This window comes from Gallinula chloropus (genome assembly GCF_964237585.1).
Source record: "Gallinula chloropus genome assembly, chromosome: 2".
Classification (NCBI taxonomy): domain Eukaryota; kingdom Metazoa; phylum Chordata; class Aves; order Gruiformes; family Rallidae; genus Gallinula; species Gallinula chloropus.
The window spans coordinates 131,930,714-131,950,066 of NC_140086.1; the positions used below are offsets into that span (position 1 = coordinate 131,930,714).

Here is a 19,353-nt window from a genome sequence, read left to right on the forward strand (position 1 = left end):
TATTTTGAAGTAAATAACATTTCCATTATGGTTTACATCTATTTGAACTGAAGGAGAAAACAAGCATGTAGAACAAAATGAAACACTTGCTCTATCAGTTCTAAAGCCAAACTTCAAACAGATTTAAACACTAAACTTTTATTCTTCCCTAATTCACTGGTATTCTGTCTTTTGTTTTGTTGTTTGGTTTTTTTTTTAAATGATTGAGAGTCAGAAAGCAATATGCCCTTTCAAGGAACACTATGACAACCCCAATTCTCTTTACTTACTATCAGAGCTGAGGAGAAAAATCCTAACAACTGCTAAACAGTCATTGGTATTGATTGAAACAGTACCCAGCTTTATATTTCAAATACATAAATTGAAACCTCTCTCATCAGCAAATTAATGTTATGCAGAAGAATTGACACCTACTTTGCATCACAGCCAGTAGGCGTAAAATCCAGTTTGTGTTTAGTTCTGAAGATGAAGTTTTTGGTTCGTATCTCAAGGATAGATGGTGGCTGCAGGGGAGTTGCAACTGCAAACAGAGCAAGCTGAGGAGACAGAGTAGCACCATCCTTCCCTTTCTTGTTTTGTCCATGGAGAAACTTTAATCGTCCTTGAAAATTCATAGCCTTAGGATCAGGAAAAAGGTAACTGGTTTATGTTGGAGATCTTTAAAAGGCAGATATTTCTGTTATGCTGTAAAATATTTTTTAAATTTAGACCCATCAGATTCAATCTTTGTAGCATGGCAAGCATGAAAGTTGGCTAACAAATATGGAATACTGCTGTACTCCTGAACACATCACTTAAACACCTACTAATAAACTCACTAGAAAAATCCCTAATGGGAAGACCATTTTGTTAAAAAAAGAACCCAAAAAATAATAGCAAATGCCAATTGGATCTTCTAGTATTCCAATGAACATACCCTTATGTGTATTTCCTTCTCTTGCATTTCTGTCAGTCATTAGTATAAACTATGTAGATGTGTACAATTGAAAAATCTTTTTATAAACAATTCTATTTGTAAGAAGCCACTTAGCAGGTGATAAACCCATACTATTTCTTTTAAAATCTACAGTATTGACAAACTAAAAGCATATTAAAAAGCAAGCACAGACTTTCTCAAGTAAGTGGAAAACTGTAGTTCTGTTAGCTACTATAACTTACTGCATTTCAAGGTACTAAACAGAAACTAGTCTTTGTAGTGCTTTTTTTATCCACAAGTCACAGAGTACTTTATAAAAGCAGATGCTTATTTGTATTTCACAGAGGAAACTGAGCCACAAGAAATGAAGGAACTTGCACCTGCTAGTAACAACATGTTGAAAGAGAACAGAGCAATACAATCTTTGTCATTTAGTGTCGGTGGCTGAAACATACTGGTTCAATCAGTTCAGATATGTACAGAGACTTAACAAATAAAGTAAGTTGCTGTACATATTGTAGGGTAATGCAGCTTTCCAACTTGGAAGCATGTGTGGAAGTTTTTACATAACTCCATACGCACCAGGAATCCAGATGAATTATCCAGGAGGCATCGTAACCTGCAGATGAAATTCCTTTCCATAAAGGAAGAATTCTCTGGAGGAAGTTGGTCTGGGTTATAATAGGTTGCTGGCTGTGAAAAGCCATTATCTCCTACAGGAAAAGATTATTTATAAGGATTATTTTTAGAAGAACACCTAGTGAAGGCTATCTATAACAAATCACCTTCCGTCTCATAAACAAAGCGTTAGGTCATGACCCGAGCAAGAACAATGTAAACTGGAAATATCCTCAGAACCTATACTGATTACAACATGAGGTTAAATATCACATCTTTGGATGGGATTTTGTCTTACAGGCTATGGTATTGGAAAACACATAGGTTTTTTTATTATTATTATGACTTTTTTTAAAATTCATTCATTATATTTTTCAACAAACTAAATTCCACATCAGTTACAGAGAGCACACCCACACTTCTGCAAGGGCAGGACCTGCAGAAGTAAAGTAGCCACCCAGGCAGAGTAAATACAAGAACTGAGTATTCACAAAAGCTCAGGAGATGGTATCAAACTGTGAAACTGTTGCTTTCCAGGCAGCCTGTTGAAAGCTGTCAGTAGCAATATATAAAAAGAAGCATCTTTAGAGAACCATCACAATAAATCAATGTGAGCACTTTCTCTAATTGGTGCAAAAAAAGAGCTACTTAATAGTGAAAATGGCTCTGGGCAGTGCTGATCAAGAAAACACTATAGTTACCTCTCCAGAGGAAGATGCAGCCCTTAAAGAAACCACCACCACCACCAAAAAAACCCAAAGCCCCACAAACAAACAAGCAAAAAAGGCTCACAAACATAATTCACAACTAGGATAACAACACAATAATCTTCTACCATTTCAGGGCAAACATTTGCTGCTAAGTGGAATTTGGAAAAGAGACTCAAACATTTAGAATATAAAATAAAAACAGGAGGTAAATCAATAAACTTCTGATAAAGCACATATGTCCTGCATGAGACTACATATACAGAGATACCAGAGCATGTCTACTTACGAGATCGTTTTCCTAAACTTGCTGTTCGTAATACATACAAAAACCCACAAACTGGTCATTCCCTTAGAATCCATGCACACAGAAACTTAAAAAAACAAAACCCTCAAAACGTGTAAAATGCTATTTTAGAATGCTAAATATTCTGCAATTCAAAAAACTGTCCAGGTACTCCAAGAGAACTTTTTGCCATGTACAGACAAAATAAGAATACAAATTTTAAGAAAGAACCCATATTGACCTTCCAGACTTGAAGTCAGGGACCGCATGTCACAATCACAGACCACATTATGTTCTCTGGAAAATAATTCTATCTGACAGCTGGAAAAACTTATAGATAGGCCAGGTGGTTTATACAATGGCAAATCAATCCCAAAGGAAAACAAACCATGACCAAAAGCCAGTTCAATTTAACCTCCTATTAATTAAGGGACTAAAGTGGAGTCAAGCAAGACTGCTGATGGCTCAGCAAGAGGTCTTGCAACCTAAAGCCACATAAATCCAATAAGAATGCTGAGCTATCTGGCTTTTCAGATAAAATCAGGATATACCCCTTTTTTCCTTAAAAAACTGCTATGCAAGGTCAATTTCTGCTGGAAAAAAACCTCCAAGGTATGGAGAAAAAGAAAGAGGGTCCTAGCTGACAGTGCGTATGAAAAGGGATAATCTGAAATCACAGCCCCAATGTCTGCTTTGGCCAATACAGAGTTCTGCAGATGGCTTTAATTTCAGATTAAACTCAGATACTTGTAGTCCAAGACAGTTAATATCTAACTTTGATATTAGAAAATACTAAATTCCCACACTTCTCGTATGGATGGTTCTCAAAAAAAGCCAAATTAAACCAAAAAAATACAACTCTGAGAAAAACCTTACTTCCTACTGCTGCAGATTAATTTTTTTAATTGTCTAATTGGTGGTGAGAACTTTCAACACTTCTGAGGCAGTGCTTCTCCAAGAGCTGCTGAAACAGGATAGATGTTCTCTGAAGCAGCAATGATTATGATTATCCCAACTCATCTTTCAAAAATACCAACTCCGACATCCTTGAGAATCCCTGCATATACATTACTTGAGGTCTCTCAAACCTGTTAATACACTCCATGTATCAACAGTCGAGTTTCCCAAGTACCAGCACTGAGGAAGCCACTGAAATACTACTTTTTTTCCTCCAGGATATCCCAATATTTGTGTTCCTTTTCTATTGCCATAACTTTATTCCTGTAAGACCAGCTACTACTGAGAAAGGTGCTGGATAGCAAGATTGAAAGAAAATTTGTATCAACAGCTGGCTACTCAATTGTCAGAAGAGCTGACTGCAAGAGCTCCTGGCCAGGCAGGAGCAAACTGAGAGCACTGAGTAGTTTAGGGTACCTTAAAGGCCTTATGTGTGCTTGCTCAGCCGATTCTTTCATGGAGATCAAAGAGGATGTAGGGAAACACTTTACTCATCAGCAGCACGCTCCTTGAAGGGCTCTGATTCAGTTCAGCAACTCAGATAAACCTGGAGTTGGCACTCTGAAGAGTGCCAACCAAGTGCAGCTCTCATATCCAATAAGGAGTGCAAGGTTTTCTGCTGGCAGCCTTGGCAGGAGTAGGAATGCCCTTCTGCACTTCTGCTACAGGAGCCACTCAGTGTTATTCTTCTGGTTGATAAAGAGCTGGAATTTGAATGCTGGTTTCTTATCTGTGTTCTCTCAAGAGTCTGTCAACTTTCCTAGTAAATGGGCAGCTCCCAAGAGTGAACAAGGCTTTGGTGGAAGAAGCAACAGTCATGACAGGAGGGGAGAAGTCGTCAAAACAGGACAGAATGGGCTTCAAGCCAAAGCCTCATATATTTGTGAAAGGAATACTGCTGCACTTTCCCAGGCAGACAAGGAGGCAGAGAGGTTTTAGTGCCAGGGTCTTGGAGAAGTGACTCACTGTAAGAAGGCAAAGAGTCTTATAGTGTCTGCAATCCTTGGACCAAAACTACTAGCTGACACTGCAGGTGTAGAACCCACATCCCTTCTAAAGCTGACATTGGAGCTCGTTGACACCATGGAGTAATGTGCAGAGCTCTTTTTCCTTCTCTTTAAGTTCCAGACCATACATGGTTGTGTAGCAACTAAATATTAACCCAAACTTGAGGCTGCAAAACAGGTATTTGGGAATGAAAAGTCAGGATTTTGCAAACTTCTCTGGCTACATGATGGGGCTAGGAGGAACATCCAGGAAGCACAGCAAACAGTTGAGGAGAGCACACCAGAATACTGAAGGAGAAACAACCTGTCCAGGCTGACTGAAGCAGAATTAGTTCCAAAATTAGACTAGAATCTTAAGCCTGAGCAGAATTATAGTATGTCTATAAATATCTACATAATGTGAGGTGACTGTATTAAAAAGGAAATGGATTAAATAAGCAAAAATGGGGAGGGAATCCATATGATCACACCATTGTCCATTGTTATAAATCCAAATTCAGTTTAAACAGCCTAAACTTCAAAAATTTTTATGCTGCTTGAGGCTGCAAAATAATTAGCAGCTTCTAGTAAGCTAGAAACACAAGGTACTAAACCCAACCAAGAGTTTGTAGTCCTGCCCAGCACGTCTGTCATTTAGTCAAACCTGATGCCAAGTCAACCTGGCATCAACCATTTCACACACAACCTTTTGTAAATTCATGCACACTTGCATAAGTGCTATAGAACACCATTTCACTCTGAAGCGAACTGTAAACCACCACAAAAAAATTCTGTTTTCTGAATGCCAGCAGCTGTTTGCTATACCACATTGCAATATTAACTAGTTCTGTAGCAAGTTTTTCCACTGGATTGTGTAGACTGAGCCATAAAAGATACACTCATGTTGACCACTAAATGAAAAATTGAGATAATACTGAGGTCTGAGACAAATAAGCACCTAATATGTGCTGGATTTTATTTCTCCATCAAATCACAGTATTTCTGTACTATAAAATATTAAATGGGAAACTAGTAGAGTTTTAAATCAAGTTGCTTTATAAATGACTGATCTAGTAAAAAATAATATGTACTTGTCATGGATTAAAAAAATTATCTATGACCAAGTAACTTAGAATAATGTAGAGCTTTACCTACGTATTTAAACAATTTTTGTATAAAATGGAGCGATACAGTTGTCTCAACAGATTTGTCATTGTTACCAGGCAAGCATACACATCCCATATTACACGTAACTACGTGCACCAACTCACCCCGTTCCGATATGTAAGCAGCATGTTTCTCAATATAGCAGGTCACATAAGCATCAGTCAATAACACGTGACAATCTGATGCTCTGACAAGCTCACTATTTGGTCTTAAAGGCTCATCTATTTGATCTTTTATTCCTATCCCTCTTTTAGTCCCAAGAGAAGTCCTGGTCTATGTGGCAGCCTGCAAATAACAGTGACAGATGTGGAAGAACAAAACTCTTCCATGACCAGGAATGCACTATTCCATATATCGACACTGTAAGGGACCCATTCTTAGTTATGGAATGGATCTACCAGCCTGAAGAGCTTAAAGAAGCTGCCATACCCAGTTGTCTGCTGGCCTTCCTAAGAGAATAAATTTGGTGTCGTGATCTGTAACCAGGAGCAGCAGATGTAAAAGAGAGATCCTTACTTCAGAGAAATCACTTTCTCATTCAAATGGTGATTAAAGATGAGCAATGTAATTGAGGGCAAACAGAAAACTCAGGCTTCCTTCTTTCTTATGTCACCAAAAGAAACTGTTCTACAACGCAGGATTACCTGTATTTACCACAGACACGTGAGACATTCCATCATAGAATAGAATATATACGGAGCTGGAAGGGACCCACACAGGGCCAGCCAAGTCAGAGTGCATTGTCCAGATGCTTCCTGAACTCAGTCAAGGTTAGTGCTGTGGCCGCTTCCCCGGGCAGCCTGTTCCAGTGCCTGACCACCCTCTCAGCACCCTCTCAGTAAAGAACCTCTTCCTAATATCCAACCAAAACCTCCCTGTGGCAGCTTCATACCATTCCCTCGGGCTCTATCGCTAGTCACCAAAGAGAGGAGGTCAGTGCCTGTCCCTTCACTCCCCCTTATCAGGAAGCCATAGATGATAATGATGTCTCCCCTCAGCCTCCTTTTCTTCAGGCTGAACAAACAAAAGGGCTTCATCCTCTCCTCATAAGACTCCCCCTCCAGACCCTTCACCATCCTCACTGCGCTCCGCATCATGTCATCTGTGCTCCGAATTTATAGTCTTCCAATTTATAACAAAATCAGTATTTTAATGGTGCTGCACTAGGAATGCAGTGCTAATTTAAAGTGAAAAATAATTCCCACTCATGGCTAAATGTATCCATAACATTCAAACAAGTTTAAAAGATTTTATTCATTCCTTTGTTCATGTAAAACTATCTAAACTTTCTTACTTATACAAATTAAAACCCACCAGCTAATAAGGCAGACAAACACGTAAGTTGTTTGCATTCTCACCTTGTATGCTTGGTCCAGAATCTGCAGACTGGTTAGGATTTAATGCCCAATGTAGCTGTCGTTGAAATTCAGGTCTGTCTTCTGTGTGAATCAATTCAAATACGCTCTGATGTATAATATCAGACTACATACAAAAAGGAAAAAGGTGAGAAAGAAAGAGAATAAGAAACTTACATGACAATATGATATAAGTTGCCTGGTGGACAGTACTGCTATGGACATACCAAAACCCCATTTTGCTTGGGGAAAAAAACATACATTTACACATGCATGTGAAAGCTTCACAAAACAATTTTTGGCGACACAGAGAAGAATTCAGTCACCTCCATGACTGCAAACATCAAAACCAATAATACCAAAAAACAACAACTACCTGAGGAAAAAATAACATTATGTCAAGTATGTCTTTAGCTGCTTTTATCTAAGCAAGCCTGGAACTGTTACAGTTAGGTTTTGTTTAAATCAATTAATTTTCCATACTTGTAAATAACACTTGCCAGCTGGTACTTGGACCTGACCCATTCTAAGTGCTACAGAAATACAAAAGAAGCCAAAGATCCTGAACCAAACAACTTCCAAAACTAAGCCAAGTAGATTACAAACATAGCCAGAAAGCTTCAACACTCCTTAAGGATGCATTAAAATCTGTAATTATTAAGCTCTCATATCACCAGCAATTCCATGGTTAGGAATGTGATCCTAACAGCAAAGCTACAACAGCCAGGATCTGTGGTTGAAAGAAACTAAGGGGAAAAAAACACCCAAAATATTCAAGAAAAGCCTCTGTCAACTGAGAGGAGTTACATTGCCTGTTTTCTGCAAGGATTAAAACCTCAACCACTATAAACCAGAAAATATTAAAATAAAATAGATTTTAAAAAATTAAGATGAACTGGCAAAAGCATAGGCTGAGCTACAAGTTTGGTTTGATGAATTTCATAAAAGAACCAGTATTTTCCAGAATAAATTGCCAGAAATGCTAATTTTTGTAACTTTCTTAAGACTTCCCTTCTATATCATGTACAAATGTTATGCCCCTTTTTTTTCTAAACTTCTTCATTCCCCAACACTGAAAGAATCTGTAACCCCCGGAATAATAATGTTTTGTTTGGAATACTTTCTTTTACAGAAACATTCCCCAATCTCTTATCAGTTAGCTAAGATTGCAGACCAAGCAGAGTTTCTCCCTATTTTTAGTAAGATAGAGAATCTATCATCATGCAGTACCCAAAGATATAAACTGATAACATAAACTAAGCTTCTATCATTTTAACATAAACTAGTCCCAGGAGTTCTCTGAGTAAGGCAACAATGTCCCCAGTGGGTCTTGCTCTTTACTACTTTGGTACCTGACTTGTAAGCCCAAGGAAGTTAGTCATACAAGATCTGTACCATAAATATAGCAAATGCTTGTTCTGAAATAAATAAATAATTAAATGTGAGCAATAGAACACTAAAATTCTAAAAATACTAAAATCACTCAGTTGATACTTAAAACCTCAAAGCATATGGAGTTAATTTTGTATGAAAGGTTTTTATTAAAATAATTACCTTTGCATTGAATTATGTCTCGCTCAGCATCATAAACTGGGTAACACCACAGTATAAATTTCAAACAGTTGTTCCAGTAAAGACTAATTAAGTGTGAAAATTCCCTATCTTGCCTAACTCAACTTTGGAAATTATATTCCTGTTGTGCTTGGCCTGAGGTCCCAGTTCAGCTATGTAAGCTGACAAAAAAGTAATATGGTTTCAACGTAAACCAACCCAAAGGTCCTAACTGAGATTTTTATTTCAGAAACTGTAAGACCCTAAATATGAACACTGAAATTAAGCAAAACCTCTTAAAAAAAAAAAAAAAAGACAAAAAAATTACACTTACTTGTTGGAACCCCAAGTAGTCTTGGATAGTGGAAGAGACGTAAAAAACCAGAGCATCGGCTGTAACAACTAATACAAAACCATTTAATGCCTGTGGAGGAAACACACCAATCTGTCAGCTTCAGAGACAATATTCCAAATAATTACTTTAGCTACAAGTCTTCCTATTCCCTAGTCTCTCAATGAAATGTGAAGCATGCAAAAACATATTGTTATAAGCAATGTAAACTGAAGGGTTCTTCACATACGTGGCACAACGAAGAAAACTGCATCGACTAGAAAAAAATAAATTCTTTTGGAACATTCAGAGGAGAAGCCAAAGCTTGTTGTTAACTTTTAATTACTCTTGATTGCAAGAGATGACGAACAGCAGTATGAACAATTACAGGTTTATCTAATATCAACCATAGTTCACAATGTGTGGCTCAAGCCTTTGGTTCACCCAGCTGCCCACAGGACCCACGGGAGCCATGTCACAAATTCATTCCCAAAATCTGTTCTATTCATAGCACAGACGGGCCTAAGTGGACAGGAAATCAAGTGATCAAGATCCCCTATAAAGTAAAAAAAAAAAAAAATAATTTACAGCTTACTTAAAATAGAAAACCTCTGCACAAGCAGACTGTTGCAAGTAAACAATGTTTTTGAAGAGATTTCCCCCTTCATGAAGCGGCAGACTAAGTGACTCCTTACTCAAAGTCACGCAAAGGGCATTTATCTGAACTCCCAATCAATAGGGTTCATGGCAATTGTTGTGATAGCAAACAGTACATTTGTGACTTGGCAGCTCATCTGAAAGGTGCTGATTTACTTCTATGGATTTCAGGCAGTATTTAACAAAAGGCTGTCTCCAGGGACTGGATTGCCACTTAATTTCCTCAGCTGCATTCAAAGTCAAATTTGGCCAGCATGCTCAAAGCACATTTTAAAAAATACTTATTATGCAAAATTATTGTAACACAGAAAATGTAAAGTAAGTGAATTATATCCTATATCTTACTGTAACAACAATATATTTTTATTACAAATCAGCATCATTCTTACACAAACATTAACTCCCATAGTCCTCATCCATGTTAACCAATAGATTTGCTTTTCTGTATTTTGCACAGGTATGCCTTTACGGTTGCTAGTTCTTTTACTCATATGGTCTAGTTAAGCCAAGTTAAATAACTGATTAAATAAATGCCTGGTCTTCAAACGCTGTGAACAACTCCTATTTACTGTGCATTCATTTCTCAATCTATTCTCAGAAACAGCTGGGATCTCAATGAAAACTCTTTACATAAGTTTAGTGAAACTTACCTAAACACAGCATAAGATAAAAAAAACCCCACTAAAACCCTAAATCTGAAGTTAAATAATGTGTTCAATCCAAGAAAACTTGACTAGTTACACAGAATACTTTGTTTTGATGAAATTCACAGTAATTCCAAGGGAGCAGAATGCTGCAATGGCAGGTGCTTGTGTCCTCTCCTGACCTATTCTGCAGAGCGTTTCACCTCAAGTGGTTGATGTAAAAAGTCTACAAGCTGCAGAGTATCTAATTCTGGCCCACAGGTTAAAATTGGTTCTTCTGCTCTGTTTCATACAAAGCAATGTACAGCTTATGTACCTGGAATTCAATCAGGTTTTACAGTGGCTCTGCTAGTGCAGTAGCAATCCTGTTTCAAGATGAACTGCAGAAATCAGATGCTTTCTATAAGCCAAAAATTCTGTAAAACGCACATTGTTTGCCCTGAAACCTTATACAAGTGATTGGAAGTTCCTTAAAACATGCAGGTAGCCAGAATATACCAATAAACAAGATGGTTTCAATGGAAGTTTTGGCAAAAAAGGAATCCTAAAATATTTATCTTTAAAGGCATAATGAAATTTCTCAGTGAGTTTATCAATCTGGAGCACTGGAGTCAATATTTGTGCTTCTAAAAAATGCTCTCAATATTCCTAATAAAAAGTTCATTACAAAACTGTTGATTACTGGTGATAATTAAAATGTTTTAAATTTTTTTTAGTGTCACCATTTGACTTGTGCTTCATATCATAAACTTTTTTAGATTGTACTAGATTATATATCCAAAAATAAGACTGAAATCATTTAAATACCTTCAAAGGAGATACAGATTAATTTTAAGGAAGGCAGATCTATGTATTTGATCTCTATTTCCATAATAATATATTGTATTGGTATGACAGTGTCTATGCTCAGTAACTTCTAGAAAATTCTCACTTTCATTGCTCAATTCTTACATTCCCTAAGAAAACTCTGTGTATCCTTTCTCCTATTTTTTATGTATTACAATATTTTTAAAAAATAGTAATTTAAGAAATTACTTCCCAAGGGGGGGCATATTTTAAAGTAACAAATATATCACACATTTAATTTTCACACTGGAAAATGAGCTGCTATAGCAGTTCCCTAGTATAACTTCCATTTAGAAGTCAAAACAACAACTAAATTTCACATCAAATAGATGCCTTCAACATAAACCATATACTGTACCTTTTTAGGTAATTTCCGTTTAAAAGGAAGCTCTTCACCTGCAGTAAGTCTGTAACAGCTCGTAATCTAACTTAAAAAGTTATATTAATACAGGTTTGAAAATTACATGTCTGTCCTGGTTTTATAGTAGGTTAGGAAACAATTTTCCACTAGCATTAGCTTACAGTAATTTTTTTGTGGGATTTTTAGAACTTGTTTTCATTTTTACCCTTTGAACAGTGAAAATAATTCTGTTCTCGGCAACTATTCTCTCTGGGCTACCGATTTGCCACTTTGGATACATCAATGTGAAAGCTGTGCTTGATAAATTATCAACACATTTCACATGGAGCTGCAGGTCACAGCAAAATCTATTAAAATATTGGAACACTTCCTTCACTTTAATCCAGACATAGCAGCATATCATTATACTTCATATGATTCAACACTCTAGGACATTAAACCAGACTATAAACCAGACTCTATCATTTTCTAAACCCCTATTTTTCATTAATGCTTTCCAGTGGTTCACACTGCCAAAAGTATTTTAAAATTTGAACTATGAATTCTGTGTTCCTTCAAACAACTGAGAGAGCAAGGTACTCCAGCAAGCCCAAGGTCTTTTAAAGAGAAATTGATTTTTTGATACAATATCACCAAATATTCCATAGATTACTAACCTAGCTGACTTTTATGAAGACTGTTTCTTTATATTAATATCTTTATTAGCAAGTAGATGCAATGAGGCAGGGAAAAAACAACTCTAAGAAAGGATTTATAGTTGAGTCCCTTCTTCAAAGCCCCTACTACCACAAGAGAAGAGTGCATGAGCTGTACAGGCCTAAAGTAAACAAGGAAAGAATTTGAAAATAAGAAAACTTCCTTTTTCAACTTATCAGTGAATAACTGGTATGTTAAATACAATATAATCTTTTTTATTATCTTTTAAATAAAAAAATTAAAATCTTTCAATCAACCACTGCAAAAATACCTGCAGTAAGAGTTCTCCTTCCAGGATCTGCGTTCCTTCTCCATGTTTTGCTGTTCTAGAGTTCTCCTGAATGCCATTTTTTTCTGGTCTTGTAGAGTTAGAAGATTTTAATGCAACTAGAAATAAGAAAGAAAAACATTGAGCGATCATTGAAAGGCGCACTAGGAATTTATGTGATGATGTGCTGTTTTGTGTAAGAAAAATAGAATTTAAAATGCTTATGAAGTCAATCTAATGAAAAATTTCTGTTTCAATGTCAAGACTTTTTCCTTGCTTTAGAGATAATTCCCAAATTTGTCTGTCATTCCCTTTCTAAACTATAATACATTACAATAGATTTGGTACTGAAATCAATCCAAACCTCACTAATTTTATTCCCTTTGTGGTTTTTAAATTTTCTTTTTCTTACTATTTTTTTAAGGCTCAATTTAGTTTGCCGTTCTTGCTAATAGAGCACATTTTTGTTTTCATACAACCTCCTATAACCTTTGATAACATATCTGCTTTAAGGTATCAAAAACACAGTTATTTTTATCCCATCTAATTTCAAACATCAAACTATGGTACCTTAGATAGAAGACTTCTCTAGACCTAAGGGTCCCTTGGAAGAAATCCTAAATGCATATTACAGGAATCTTAAATTAATATTACACATATTAAACTATTTTAAATGGAGAGAGGTATTTTTCCTGACATAATTAAATTTTACCATTTAAACAATTAAGCAAACTATTCAATTTCAGGTAAAATACTATAACCATGAATCACCATTATTCAGATCACAAATATATATATATATATATATAGAGAGAGAGAGAGAGAAATAAAGAGAAAGAGAAGAGAGAAAGAAAAACAATTGATAAAAAAAAAGAATCTGATCAAATTGCTACAAAGTACCTGAAAAAATCCCACCTCTCATTTCTGCATCATGTCTTCTAATAAATAGGATGTTATCAAGTAAAATTAGGTATGTAAAGATTGTTCTTGTATTGTACCTGGCTGAGATCACAGAAATGTCTTGGTTGGAAGGGACCCTTTAGATGATGAAGTCCAAGCATCACTAGTAAACCATGTCCCTCAGGACCACATCTAAGATGGAGTTAATTTTCCCCACAGCAGTCCTCACAGTGCTGATGCTTTGTATTGGTAACTAGAATGTTGTTGATAATTCACATCTCAGCCAGACTCAATCCATGTCCATAACTCAGAATTTATCTAATTTCCACAGAGTTCTAAAATGTTGCCAAATCTGAGGTGAGTCTGAATGGGTCTATGGTGTATAAAGATCTTAAATTGCTTGACTAAATCATACCTTAAACCTTTACCATAAAGCTAAATCCCTCTCCCAGCCCTAAAGTTTCTAAGCTGTAAAGCAAGGGAAATTTACAAAAACAAATGCATTTCTGTAAAATACCAGCAGTTTCTCTCATTAAAATGAGATATTCACCCTGAAATCCAAATGATTTTTCAACTTGCTGAAAACATGCTCAGAACTATAGTCAAGAATCTGAAAGAACTCCTGTTAACTCACTTTTCAATGAGGTTAAATGGTATTTTACACTAAGTATATTACCTAAAAGATAAATTACGCCTTTCAGGGTTTTTTTTAATCTATCACTGCAGCAAAAAACTTTCAAGCCAGACAGTTTTCATTAAAATATCCCTCAAAGGCACCGCAGAGGAAAAACATGTTCCAAAAAGACATTAACTGATTAATCAGTCAGGAATTTATCTGACTTGCTTTGAAATTAAAACCTTAATGCTCTTTTTCCTACCAGATAGTCAAAAAGTCCTGTAATAGGCCACAAAGCATTGCAATTGCAAATTTATGTTAAATTCAAGCGAACAGGCGATGTAGCAATATTTTTTTAAAGGGTATCTGGAACATTCACTAAAACTCCCTGAAGTCCACTGACAGTAGAAGAAAACTTACAACCCTTTTAATTTATACTGTACAATTACTGAGAGAGTCCACATTCAGCTTTGGAAATTGCAAGTAAAGACACCTAACCACGCTTGCCATTCTGAAAAATACCATTTACAACTATATATAGGGTGTTGTGTTGTTTGGGTTTTTGGTTTTTTTCACAGTGTACAAATAATGAAAGAGGGGTAGGAATCCCAGGTGAATGCTGTTCTGCTGTACATCAGTCAATTAACTGAGCTCACAGCCTACACACTGCTACAACCATATTCCTCTTAACTTGCAGAGAGTGAAGTCACATATTTTGCTGAACTGGAACTACACTTTTTTGCAAAAAATCAGAAAGTGGATAAAATGACGCTATTGCAAACTGAAGAGCTGGAAAACTGCTGACAATCGAGTTAAAAAAAGGGAAGATACAGTGGAAATTACTGCTGTATACGTCATTAATTAGGTGTGTACAAGTCCTAAAAAAACAAACACACACATGCACACACCCCCCACAAAAATCCAACCCCAAATATATCTTGTTCTGTCAGATAAATCACAGGCAGTTCCTGCCACAAGCTACTCAGACACTGGAGTTTCTGCCTTAACACCCATAGGTTGGGGAAAGAGATCACACCACAGGGGACTTTATGTTGTGAGGCTTTGGAAATGCAGTGACAGCTCTAAAACACCCACATACTTTTAAAGACTAAGTTTGGAAAACGTTAACTGTGCCACCTATGGAAAGGAAATTTTTTATCATCCACCTTCAAAAGTAATAAGGGGAAATTAAAACTAAAGTGCAAATGCTGCTTAGGTAGCGTGTCTGGTCTCCTCTTGATTTCAGAAAAAACAAAATCAATTTTTTTTTTTAGCTGGTATTAGAAAAGCCCATTTCACAAAAATCAAAAAAGTCAAATCAACTAGCTAGAAACACATAATTACAACAATTATTTTTTTATTGTGAGGTGGAAGTGACAAAAATATAAATAATAATGTAGAAAAAAAATCAGGAAAGATGACCAAATATTTCTATTTAATACTTCTGAGAATAAACACTGAGGTAGTCACATTGAAGATGAAAGTCCTTTTAGTTCAACAGAGCAAAACTGACTGAACATTGACATCTTAGATCAACAAGTCCTGATAAATTTTCGTCAGATTTTAAAGCATCTTGAACTACTCAGGAAACAGGGCAATGGAACGAACGATACAGAACCTTGAATAATAAGTATTTAAAAGAAGTCAGTATAAATCAGTATTCAAACTAAGTATAAGCTCTTATTAAAGAAATTATAAACACAAATTGTAAAGTTTTCAATGCTAATATAATTAAGGAATGGTAATTACCAACATTTTGTGATGAAACTTATCAATACTCTTCATTCAAACATTAAAAAAAATCACTAGGAAGATTTTAATTTCACACAAAGACAATGAGAGCAACATGGACAATGCAGGAGAACTAAAGCTAAAGAGGACGACTCATTCTAATGTAATATTACAGTCAATCTCAACTAGTTTAAAATCAGCCATGTATTCTGCTACTTCTCATAGTCTATGTTATTCACATAGTCAGATGAAATAATCCAAAGAGTTCACTGCTTTATAAGGTGTGAAACTTTGAATTAAGTACAACACATCAGCCTATCCCCTTTTAATTTACAGCCACGGGAAATGAAAACATTAATACTCCCATAGAATAGATAGAAAAAAAAAAACCACCTCTATGTACACACTCTAAAAGACAAGAAAGACACAAATTATCAGAATTTCACATTAATAGTGTTAAGGAAAAAAAAAGAAAAAAGCAGAGTTGATATACCTGTAAAAAAGAAAAAAAAAAAGCTTTTCTGCTACACAGTTTCGCTAAGAGGGCTGGATTGCCAGCACTTGCTTTACAAGTAGCTTAATGATTGCTGCTTAATCCTATGTCTAGCAACAAGCATCATCTTCCACTGCAGGACTTTCCTGGTTTGAAGTAAAAGCTAACTCTCAAAGACAAACAAACCAGACAGTGACCTTTAACGGGTTTTCTAGACATGAACAACGTTATCTATTTCTGGTATGTTTGCTTTACAGCTGTGAAATGCTTTGGCACCCAAACCAGCAAATGTAAAGACAGGCAGGTTTACATTATATTTACAAAGACAAATCAAATAATGGTAACATCAGTGTTTTACCAGCTCGTTATCTCTGGCGTTAACTGTTACATTCAGGTGAGGAGGGATTCACACAGAGACGTAGAGTACTTTGTTGGATTAACAATGCATCTGGCATTTAAAATATCGAGAAAAAAAATTTTAAAAAATTCTGACATACAACTTTGCCAGATCTGGAACAGAATTCAAGCAACTAAGTTCTAACTACTGCAAAAGCCATCTGTCATTTTAAACCCATGTAAAGTATTCACTGAAAATTATTCTCAGTACCTAATGAGAGAAGGTACTAAGCACACTTACTTCTCTCCAGGGAATAATATTCAGTATGAGTTATAAGCAGCGTGCTGAAATGACTGACAGTACATGATAGATGAATTTTATGAACCATTTGTTTAGATACTTGGAAATCACTCGATGTTATGATGCAGGAAATCATTATGTCTTGCAGCTGCTGGAGCTGTAGGAATAACAACACATTTAGGTGCTAACTGGCTTTTAAAAATTCATTTCCCTCAATATTAGACCTGTCACTTTCACCATTTATGGGAGAAAATCCTCGTATTCTTCCTCTCTTCAAACCAGGTCCCTGAACTACAGCGCACTTAACATCAACTGTGAGTAGTCAATGGATCCACTTGGAAAGGAGCAGCGATCAATAAATTAAGAGATTTTATGTAATGCAATAATCTTAACTCATAACAACAGAAGTAAAGCAAACAATACAGGGAAAATTGTTATTAAGAAATAGTCTACACACCACCTTATTTAATCTCCATGCTGCCCTCCAAGATAGGCCTTAGACCAGGGTGAAAAAGGCCTTCAAACATGTGACCTCTAGTGTTTCTATTTGGTAGATGTGCTGCCCCAGCTGCAATCCACAGCTGCTGTCCTCTTTCCGGGCTGTCATTCCTGTCCTCAGCAAGAACCTTTGCCATCATTTCCTCACTTGAAAGCCAGTTGCTTTGAAGTCCCACCTCTGCTATTTCATCCGGTTCAACTTGTGAAATCAATGACCACGCAGCCAACTGTAGCTACCAGCGTACCTTCAGCAGGAATCCTGTAAACAGTGGTTCCTTACTTTGTTTACTAGGGTTACAACACCAGAGGAGTGTCACACTGTCCCAGTGCAAATACACTCTACTGACATACTCGGAGAGGGTGCTACCTGTACTAATTGTTAATAAAGTAACCAGAGAAGCAGAGAATTCAGCATAAGGTTTATGTCAGCAAGTATCTATCCAACTTTCTGATGTACATTTACATAGAAGCTTGATTTAACACACAGATACTTGTCTATTACCTCATGAAAACAACATCAGCTGTCAAAGTTCTTAAAGTAATACAGACAGGCATTCAAACCCCCTTAGAGTTGCCCTTTTCAAGAAAGTGTCACACCTACAATATTCATACAAATATTAGAAAGGAATATCAGTAAAAATGAAATCTAATCAAAATGCCTTTAACATTTGCATGACTACAGCCTTCTGGAATATACAGTTGTCTAGCCAGAGAACAAGAGCTGAGCATCCCCAGCAGTGTGGATCAGGACATTGGCAATACTCAACTCAGCCAAACCAAGACCTACTGTAATAGTTTTCCTCAAATCTACAACCTACTTAATTTGAAAAACGTGGGGTTTTTTTCAGAAAGAGCAAAATAAACACACACACAAAAGGTATTTTTTTCTTTATTGAATGAATAAAGAACTTTTTCTGATGTAAAGGAAGAAAATACACCACATTTGCTGGTGCTTAGCCATGGAGTCTGGAGAGACTGTTCAGTTCACAGCTGAAACCTGAGCATTCCCACACACACTGTTTATTAATATTATTAAATGCATGAAGAAATGTATGATTTAACAGTCTTCTCATCTCCAAATTCACTTAAACAAGGCACATGTTCTAAGAGTGCTGGATACAAACTGTTTCAGTGACCACTGGCTGAAAAGATTCATGGAAACCACACCAAGATACTTTGCCATTAGGCCCTTCTCTTTTCACCCCTTTTCTTCTCCAAAGAAAAAGCATAGGAAAAAAAAATTGAGGAGCCAGGATAGCTCACGACAGGGAGGTGCTGAGAAAGGAATATCAAGATGCTAAATTTTAACTGGGATTTTAAAAATCATATTGAGATGCAACAAATTACTTAGGCTGGAGATACTTGTTTTCTTTTAGGTAAATGACCTGTTCAAGCCTAAAACTGTATTAAAGTGACACTTACCTAATATCAGAAGTATATCATTAGTACATCAGTCCCACAGTCCTGGTATTTAATCTTAAAGAGCTTCCCAGAACTGCTTTATATCAAATTCTGGCACAGTTCCCACAACTGGGCCAAACAGGTCAAAGTTTGCAGTCAGAGCCAATTTAGACCGTTTCATAACCTTTACAGTAGAACTAATTCAACTAGTCTTTTCTAGATTACTTTAAAAAACAACAATTCTCATGATGGGGGGTGGTTTTACTCGCTTCATCAGCAAATGCTAACCTCCACACAAAATTCACCAGCCAAAACAAGACAAGGGTGGCACTACTGAGACAAGAATGTTTAATATTAAACTCTTGCCTAAATCATTAACATATGCTAAACTGTTTATGCTGGCAAAAGATCCATCTTAAGTGGGAGAAAATATAATATATATTCATGTATCCAGCTGCAAACTCAATTACTTAAGTTTGTATGAAACATTTTGCACTTGCTATGTCTGAGACTTTAAAAAGTAAAAATGTTTATGAAAGTTATTAAGTAACCAAAGAAAAAAAAATTACTCTTATTTTTTTTTCTGGAAAAATAAGAACTGCAATGATTGGATATTTTGTAAATAGCTGCATTTCTCTTAGGTAGCAACAACTGTACATTTCATTAATAAAACTTAATAAAGATTGCTCTGTACTTAGAGATACAAGAGAGAATAAATACAAATTCAGAAT

At 36.1% G+C, this 19,353-nt stretch overlaps 1 protein-coding gene across 1 annotated transcript in view; it reads right to left on the reverse strand.

The window, feature by feature from the left end:
• AHR (aryl hydrocarbon receptor) overlaps positions 1–19,353 on the reverse strand; it is a gene marked incomplete at its 3' end in the record, with an annotated part of 63,912 nt that overhangs the window by 8,955 nt on the left and 35,604 nt on the right. Inside the window, exons 3-7 of the mRNA XM_084280060.1 lie at positions 12,350–12,465; positions 8,878–8,967; positions 6,996–7,119; positions 1,499–1,629; positions 415–617 (exon numbers count right to left, since the gene is read on the reverse strand). Of these exons, the coding sequence (XP_084136186.1) occupies positions 415–617; positions 1,499–1,629; positions 6,996–7,119; positions 8,878–8,967; positions 12,350–12,465 (664 nt within the window). The remainder of the gene's footprint in view (positions 1–414; positions 618–1,498; positions 1,630–6,995; positions 7,120–8,877; positions 8,968–12,349; positions 12,466–19,353) is intronic.